Below are 8,684 nucleotides of genomic sequence, written 5' to 3'. Positions count from 1 at the left end.
TTGGTTTACTTGCGTTGAGCCTCACCATGGCAGTAAGCATCAACTCCCAGCTTAAATATGTGGTGAATCAGGCAGCCTCCGTGGAGGCAGACATGAACTGTGTCGAACGTGTGCAACACTACACGTCGAACATTGAGCATGAGGACCTCATGGAGGAGATTGATGAGGCCATTCGGGCGCTGGAAAAAAATGATAAAAAGCGGAGGGAGCGGAAGGGGGATCCCATAACCCCAGCAGGTATTACCCACGACGACGATGACACGAGTACCGCAACGGTTTCCGTACCGCTGCTAGAAGAAAGCCATGCCAGCGATGCCTCACCTGAGTTGTCCTACTCTCCTGCTGACAACAACAACCACAACGATGATAATGGCAGGAGGGAAAATGTGGCGGCGGGGTCTTTGGAGTTCCGTGATGTGACGATGCGGTACCGCGCGGGTTTACCACATGTGTTGTGCGGCTTGACCTTCACAATACCCGCCGGACAGAAGGTCGGTGTTATCGGCCGCACGGGAAGTGGCAAGTCATCGTTGCTTCTGACGCTTCTCCGCGTGGTGGATATTGAGGATGGGCAGATTGTTCTTTCGGGGCGTCCTATTCGTTCCTACAGCCTGCGTGCGCTGCGCCAACTCTTTTCGATGATTCCACAGGACCCATTGCTGTTTAACGGTAAGGTGCGTGAAAACCTCGATCCACTCAACGTCTGCAGCGACGCGCAAGTGCGTGAGGCGATACGGCTTGTAGGCATGGAGGACCGACTTGCCGCGGAGACGGATCCGCTGCAGTGCCCTGTGGAGGAGGGGGGCGCAAACTTTAGTGTTGGCCAGCGGCAGTTGCTTTGCATGGCACGGACCCTACTGCGGCGGGGTTGCAGTTTTATTCTGATGGATGAGGCTACCGCCAATGTTGACCCCACGCTTGACAAACAGATTCAACATGTCGTCACCCATGTCTTTGCGGGGCACACTGTCATTACAATTGCCCACCGCCTGCACACGCTTGCCACGTACGACGTGATTCTGATGATGGAGGAAGGCCGCGTGGTGGAGATGGGGTCGCCGTATGATCTTGTGCGCTCTGCAGACACACGGTTTGCTCAGATGGTGAGGTCTCTTGGTGAGTCCGCCATGCAGGAATTCATGGCGTCTACGCAAGCACCCACACGCTGAGAAGAGAAATATTTAGGGAAGGAGGGAGGCAACGGTGAGGCGTGTATGCTCATGCATGTAAATACAAGAAGTAGGATCGCTCCTCCCACATATACACACACACACACACAAAGGAAAAAAAAAGCAAATAAGTGAGAGATCCCGATAAAGCCAATAAAATAATAATAATAATAATGAAAAAAAAGAAAAGAAAAGAAATGATTTTATTTGGATTAAAAGGCAATGAATCAACTTTTATATTTTCTGGAGGGTTTTTTTTTTTTTTTTCTGTTGGGTGTTTGGTGTTGTTTGTTATGCTCGCATGTATCTGTTTACGGTAAGGGATAATATTCTCATTTTTTATTATTATTGTGTCTGTGTGCAATCCATGACACGTCTTTAGTGTGCGGTGGCAGCGGCCATTATTATTTTACTTCTCCCCCGTCACATGTTATTTCTAGCAGTCTTTTTTTTTTTTTTTTTCTTCCCATGTTTGTCTTCAATAACAGGGACAAATAAATATGGGTGGGGGGAATTTTTTATTTTTATTTTCTCCTTTTTTGTTTTTTTTTTTGTTTTATTTATTTATTTATTTTCTTTTTTTCCCCGTTTAGTGTTTTTTTTTTCTTTTTTTTTTTTTTTCTTCCTTTTAATTTTAAAAGTTTTTTTGGATCGTTCCGTGTGTTTCTCACCGCATGAATGCCTGGCGGGGGGGTTGTGGCGGGGGGGGAAACAGAGAGAGACTGAGAGAGAAGGAGAGGGAGGGATGATGGTCGTGTGCGTCAGCCCCAAAATAAACCCACATGCGTACATGCAAGGAAGTAAATATGGAGGTATAAAAGCAACAACGGCATTCTTCTCACGCATTTCAACAGGCCGTAAACAACAACAAATAAATAAATAAATAAATAAATAAATTAAAATAAATATAACCGAACTGAAATATTCGACGTGCGTTTGTCTGCATAGTTGGTTTTTGTTGTGTAATTTTCTTTAAGGTGTGTTTGTGGCGGCAATACTTTTTTCCCTTCTCCATTCCTTCCCCCACACCCCTTTTTTTTTTCTTTTTTCTTTTTCCCCTTTTCAATGCATGTGGTGTAACTCATTTTGACCCCTCCACACCATTTGCCTTCATTCACCTTTGGCTTTTTTCCTTTTTTCCTTTTTTTAACAACACCTCCTTCCCCCTTTCTCCCCCTTTGATACACGCATGCCCATGCAGTGAAGGGAGGCAGCCACACAATTCACACGGCTTTGCCGCTCAACAGGAAAGGAACACAAACAGCGTGGAGGCATAAGGCTGCGTAGGGACGCTCTTCCTTCATTATCAGTGTTGTCGGTATATAAATATATTTTTTTTTGTAGCATTTTCTGCTTGCGGTGCCGGGTATCTGTATTATTATCATTATTATTTTTTTTTATTTGAGGGGGGAAAAATATATATATATATATATAGCGAAGAAGAGGGAGAGGTGGAAATATCGACATCATCCGCGGGGGGATCCATACTGGGCGTGCATTCCATACGAGGCAGGAGGGGAGCGGGAAGAAAGTTTTACGAATGAGGAGGGGAAAGAGGTCGGGAACGCTCTATTCATCCCCACGGTCGGCGGCTGGGGATACGGCTTCTGTCAAAGCTTTTCCCACGTTTACTCCAGTCACTGCCTTTGCAAGAACGAGTTGCAAGGCAACATCATCATCGACGCTTGAGTTTCTGCATAGCGATCCTCGCCACGTTCGTGTTTGTGTGAACGACCTTGTGGCATTTGAGTATATAGACGAAAATCACCAATGGCAGTGGGGGCTTGCAACTGTTGCCGCCTCTCCTGCCCCTCGTCATGTGCAGCTGCTGTTATGGCGCCATGATGCCGCGTCTCTGCCCGATCCACAATCAGCAGGGAGTGGTCTTGTATCCACGGAGGAGAGGGAGAGGGTGATGGCTCGGCTCGAGCAACTGCCTCAACGGCGTGCACGTGTGAATGAGAAGATGGAGGCCATTCATAAGGCCATTGCGACAAAGCAGGCGGCGTATGTGGTCTCACGGCGGCGGATAGAGAATGCGGCGAGTGCCGCGGAGCGAGCGCTCGTAGAGGCATGTACCCGCATCCATGAGGTTGAGGCCAGAGATTGGCGCGAGACACGGTGCTACCGCAACCCACCAGAAATCGTTGTTCTCGTCATGGAGGCGGTGTTGACGGTTATCGGGGAAAAGTGTGTGTCATGGGCGCAGATTCAGAGTGTCATCCGCAGCCCGGAATTTGTGCGCACTGTGGAATTGTTTGATCCTGCCAAGATGAGTGCCGCAACAAAGGAGAAAATCCAGAGTAAGTACTTGTCAAACCCCCGGTTTACGTACGGGGACGCCATGAACGGCAGTCAGGCTCTGGGGTACCTGCAGCAGTGGGTGGTGGCACAGATGGATGCCGCAAACGCCACCGAAGAACTCGCGGAGTACGATATGCAGCACTTGAACGATCGATTTGCCATTGCCCGCATGGAAGAGCAGATCGATGCGTTCCGACAGACGCTGAGAGAATACGCCGACGAGGAGGAGAGACTACATGCCGTGCTGGAGGGCCGATCCATGCAGGTGAACAAGGAGGAGGATGGTGACAACGACGCCCAGAAAAGCTTCGGAGCGGAAGACAGGGGCACTCTTCGTGGCACAAACGTTGTCTGGACGCTCACGGAGGACACCATAGTGACATTGCGCTCCGCCATTCTTTGCAACTACGACAGGCCGGATAGCACGATTGTTCGTTTGACGGCCGGGCAGGTGCAAGAGCTGGAGGACGCGCTGAAGAAACGCGAGTCCGGCTGGAAGGATGAGCAGCGCGCAGATGCCGCACGCCGCGCGTTGCAGAACGCTTTGGAGGAACTTCGGGGGGAGCATGGCCGCAAGCTCAAACGACTCCAGGAGCTGGAGAGCAGCAGCCATGCGACGCAGCAGGAGCTCGGGGAGCGTCGGCGGGAGCTGGAGAAGCTCAACCAGGTAATCACCGAGGGCGGACTGTCGTTGCACACGCCGTGGCCATCGTCCACAAGCACCCCGTCGCACGCGACGCCGCGGAGACTTCGGCCCAATGCGTTGCAACTTCCCGTTTTCGGTCCCGCTGCCGATTCTGCCGTTCTCTCTCGTGACGGTGTGGAGGAGGAATTTGCAGAGAAGATTGCGGACCTTGAAAATCGTCTCAAGCGGGCGTTACACGAGAACCCAACGGCGGCGCAGGTGCAGCTGCTGGAGGATGACCTCTGGGCGGTGCAGGAGGAGTTACGCCACACGAAGGAGGAGCTGGACAACTTTCGCACCGCGAACGCGCCAAATTACTACACGTCCTCGGCGCTGCGGATGGAAAAGGAGAGCACGCCGGAGGCACAGCTGGCCGCAGCGCAGCGTCAAATTGAGGAACTGGAGGCGGCACTGGAGGAAGCGCTTGAACATGGCAGGCAACCACAGGGGCAACCCCTAAAAGCACAAGAGAAAAGTAACGGGAGGGGCGGGGATGGCGAGATGCAGGGACGCATTCAACGTCTAAACGAGGAACTGCAGCGGCAACGCCGGGACACGGAGGGCATCGCCGAGCGGCTGAACGAGGAGTTGCATGCGCACAAGGAGACACGACAGAAGTTGGCGGATAAGGAGTGTGAACTGAAGGTGCTGTGGGATCGTCAATGCGAGGCGGACCGCGAGAAGGAGTCCACACGGGCCGCACTGCAAGAAACTGAACGCGAATTGGAGAAACTTCGCGGTCACTTGCGTGAACAGAAGGAGGAGCTCCATGCGGCGCGCCCGAAGGAATATCGCTGGGAATCGGAGGCCAAAGCGCCACGAGGACGTCGCTCGTTACAGCTGCATGAAATTTCGGGGCGGCTGATGGACGAGGCGGGGCGACAGTCGCTTGAGGCGAAATCGACGGAGATGGTTCTCGATGAGGTTCGTGTGCTGCTCGGGAAGGGATTGACGGCTTATTAGCCACAAAACATCATTTCCCCCCTTTCTTTCCGTATTGTGTTTTTTGTTGTTTTTTCTTGTGTGTTGTGGTCATAATCATCGTTGTTGTTTTCAAATTTTTTTTTTTTCTTTTGCCAGCACCACACACACACACGCACACAAACACACGCACACACAAACACACGTGTGCCTTTTCCTTTTTTTTTTTGTTTGTTTCTCTTGTATGTGCGTGTGGGTGAGTACGTGACACAGAGCTGCGGATATTGTTTTTTTCCCTCCCTGTTTATTGATACACAAAAAATACACAAATGCATGTGCCTGCGTAAGTGCCTGTAACTATATATATATATGTGTACAATTGGGGAAGCTATTGTGATTCCCCAGTAAAGGGGGTTTCTGTTTTAATCCTCTCTTTATTTATTTATTTATTTTTTTTTGTTTCCATCATCATTCATCAAAGAGAGAAATAAGAGAAGTTGCCTCTTCTTGGCCCTCTGCATGCACGTGCTTTTTTTTTTATCCTCTCTCTTCCCTCTCTGCTCTGCAGCCATGCACAGTGTGCAACTCTACGAGCATTGGCCTACGCGGTCTGTTGGCCTCTGAATTGGCCGCTCATTGCTTGCATTTCTTTTACATGGTGCCTACTCATTTTTCTTTTTTTTTTTTCCTGTTTTTGCTTCTTGCCATCGCAACCCTGACACACATGTCACACAACGTAATAATAGGGTGCAGTGTATTGTTAGTGGGGTGGTAGCGGTGGTGGGGGGGAGGCGTATTGTGCAGCGATGCACGTTCCCCACGCCAGAGATGTCGCAAAGGCGCCCTCAGCTGCGGAAGACCCAAAAGATATGGAAAAAAATAACAATAGAAACATTAACAACAACAACAAGAAAAGGAAAAAGAAGAAAAAGAACCAGCAAGAGGCTCCACTGTCTATTGACGACGTGGAGGAGTTGAGTCGAAGACGTGAGCAGCTGCAGAGTGACTTGGAGACTTCCCTCGCTCGCATCGCGGAGATACAGGCGTGGATTCGACAAAAAAATGACGAAAGTCATGACCAGAACGCCGATGCAAAAGTCTCTCATCGACAGCAGCAATTGGAGTGCGCATTGCAGGAACTCACGGCTGCACGTGCCGCAGTGTGGGCAATGCCTGTGGGTCTATGGAAGGACCTTTACAGTTTGCGCCATCCGCCGTCTGCCGTTGCTGCGATCGTCAAGACCGCCGTGTGTTTGTTGGGCGAGCGGTTATACATGTCCTGGGAGCACTGCTGTGGCATTAGGGATTTGCGGCGGCGGATTGTGAAACGCGAGCCATCAGCCGTGACGGCTGCGGAGCTTGCGACGGTGCAGCGGTGCGATTTAAAACTTAAATGGTCGCATGATCGTGTTGTGCGTGTGCATCCGACGTTGGGGCCGCTGCACCAGTGGATCGCCGCCATGCTGAGGGCGAGCAAGGCCGCTGCGAAAGCAGGCGGCGAAAAGAAGGAATTGGGAGAGGACGGTGAGCGGAAGAGCGCCGCTGCGGCCGCCGAGACGGCCGCTCTCATGCGAGAGATGGAGGAGCACGCGGAGTACGTGCAGCTGGCGAGGGAGGAGCTGGCGGCGATTGATGCGTTGCTGCGAGATGCCACCCACGAGGCGGACGTGCATGACGCGAGTGTGGAGACGCCATGCTCGTCACCGAAGACGCGCAGCAACATGACTTTTTTGCTAACGGACGCCTCGACGAGGCCACAAACGGAGTCGTTGGCTTCCGGCAGAAGTTCCACGTTATCTGCGACAGAAAAAGGCTCCGTTAGGCAGCAGTCATTGAGACAGCAGGAGTCACGGAATGCGGATGTGGCCGATGCCGTTCGTTCCTCCACCTTCTCCTTTTCCTTTTCTTTCTCTGCTGCCGCTGCTGCTTCTACTTCTACTGCTGCTGCAGGCGTGCCTTCCGTCGTGCCCCGCTTGCGGCTCGAGTCCTGTGGTGTGGGGAATGTTGAAAGCAACACCGGCATGGCGGGGGGTGTTGTCAGGAGCGACACCCCGCGGGTCATTCGAGCGCGGTTTGAGGAGTTGCGTGCAAGTCCACGTATTCGAAGTCCGCGTTTGGGCCGTCCCGTCACTGTACACAGTGCACGCCTTGTTGAGGGCTCTACATGCAAAAATTCGAAGACTTTTCTAGATTCCGTTTCCCCATGCGGCACCGCTGCTCTCCTGCAAGAACGGGCCGATCTGTTGCAACGTGTGCACGACCTGGAGGACAGGCTGAAGGAGGCGTACCATCGCAATCCATCCATGGCGGAGTTTCAGCTCATGCGTGATGAGATGACGGCGGCAAAGCAGGAGCTATTGGCGTTGCGTGTAGAACACAGTCAGTTACTTGGACAGACAAAACGGTGCTCACTCTATAGACTCCGTGTTCCACGTGAAAACGGAGCACAGGATGAGTCATGCGATGGGGATGGTGGCGCGGCCGCCACGACCATACGGGAGTTGGAGGAGCAGTTGCGTGCGGCACACGAAAAGATTCAACAGCTAGAGGCGCAGGCCGCCTTGAATACGCTTCGGGGGATGAATGCATCCGTTTCTTCAGAGTACAGTGACCGCTTGACCCAAACAGGCGGAGACAACCCTCTTAATGCGCATGCCACTTTGCCGACGGGGGGCGGTGAGGGCAATGCGGTGAGTTGTGCCCCAACACTGCGGCAACAACAACAGCAACAAATGCAGCAGCAGAAGCGCCTGGACGATGCGCTACAGCAGTTGGAAGCGCAACGGGACGCTCTCGCCGTGTCGGAGGAGCGTCTCAATCAGGAGATGCATGCCCATCACGCCAGGCAGCAGCAGGTGCGGCAGCTACAGGAGGAACTCACGACGGTTTGGAGGCGACTAGAGAGCGCGGAGCATCAACTGAGGCTGACGCTTGAAGAGCGTGATGACAAAATGGAGGGACGGGGTGGTGTTGCCACTCGTCGTTCAATGCCGGGGGAGTCACGAGATGTTGCCGCCTCGCTGCATTACGAATTGAAGCAACTCCATCAGCGCGATGTGGCGAACCAACAGACGATTGAGCGGCTGCGCGTCGAGTTGGCCACACTGAGGCGGCGTCGGGCGGAGGAGCGTCAGCGGCAGAAGGAGCTGCGTGCTGCACGAGCCGCCATGTTGGAGCGGCTTGAGAAGACTTTTGCCGAGGCGTTACGGCGGCAGGACTGCAGCATGCGGGCCATTCCACAGGCACTTGCACGTGCGCGAAATGAGTTGGGGCAGCTCAACATGCAGCGGAGCTAAGAAAGCAACAACAACAAAAACAGGGAGTTGGAGACGAATGGAGAGAGGGGAGAGAGGATTTCGTGTGTAATGGGTTTGGAAGAGACTTGATAATGATCCCCTCCCCTCTTCTTTAGTAGTTCTACATTTATTTAAGTTTTTTTTTTTAGATTATTATTTGTGTTGTTGGCAGATTATTGTGTTTTGTATAAATGTTTTTGCTTTCTTTTTTTTTTTCTTTTTTTCCCTCTTTTCCCTCTCTCTCTCTCTCTCTATTTCTTTTTCTTTTTTCATGTATGCATCATATTTATTGCGCGAGTGGTTTATGAC

At 52.0% G+C, this 8,684-nt stretch overlaps 3 protein-coding genes across 3 annotated transcripts, besides 15 other annotated features; all 3 read left to right on the top strand.

The window, feature by feature from the left end:
* Tc00.1047053507079.30 (multidrug resistance protein E, putative) lies at positions 1-1,169 on the top strand (the record flags this gene model as incomplete). The annotated part of the gene is made up of 1 exon (XM_800565.1): positions 1-1,169. A coding segment is annotated over one exon (1,169 nt), but the record flags the coding sequence as incomplete, so codon positions are not given.
* Positions 1-1,278: a sequence feature (heterozygous, Esmeraldo-like haplotype).
* Positions 1,279-1,370: a sequence feature (T-rich).
* Positions 1,279-1,791: a sequence feature (areas merged during assembly that could not be assigned to a particular haplotype. This can correspond to areas where the two haplotypes were merged or to regions with more than two copies in the genome that were merged during assembly.).
* Positions 1,684-1,799: a sequence feature (A-rich).
* Positions 1,792-2,465: a sequence feature (heterozygous, non-Esmeraldo-like haplotype).
* Positions 2,036-2,066: a microsatellite.
* Positions 2,466-8,684: a sequence feature (areas not merged during assembly with more than two copies in the genome that could not be assigned to a particular haplotype).
* Positions 2,489-2,509: a sequence feature (AT_rich).
* Positions 2,543-2,572: a sequence feature (AT_rich).
* Positions 2,581-2,603: a sequence feature (AT_rich).
* Tc00.1047053507079.20 (dynein heavy chain, cytosolic, putative) lies at positions 2,710-5,121 on the top strand (the record flags this gene model as incomplete). Its single annotated transcript, XM_800564.1, has 1 exon — positions 2,710-5,121. The coding sequence occupies one exon, from the start codon at positions 2,710-2,712 to the stop codon at positions 5,119-5,121; it is 2,412 nt and encodes an 803-aa protein (XP_805657.1).
* Positions 5,242-5,284: a microsatellite.
* Positions 5,513-5,537: a sequence feature (AT_rich).
* On the top strand, positions 5,886-8,375 carry Tc00.1047053507079.10 (hypothetical protein, conserved; the record flags this gene model as incomplete). Its single annotated transcript, XM_800563.1, has 1 exon — positions 5,886-8,375. One exon carries the CDS (start codon positions 5,886-5,888, stop codon positions 8,373-8,375), a length of 2,490 nt encoding a protein of 829 aa, XP_805656.1.
* Positions 5,943-6,013: a sequence feature (T-rich).
* Positions 6,991-7,027: a microsatellite.
* Positions 8,570-8,645: a sequence feature (A-rich).

The sequence above is a fragment of the Trypanosoma cruzi genome, genomic scaffold, assembly GCF_000209065.1.
Source record: "Trypanosoma cruzi strain CL Brener 1047053516865 genomic scaffold, whole genome shotgun sequence".
Lineage (NCBI taxonomy): Eukaryota > Euglenozoa > Kinetoplastea > Trypanosomatida > Trypanosomatidae > Trypanosoma > Trypanosoma cruzi.
This window is presented reverse-complemented; position numbering and strand designations above follow the sequence as displayed.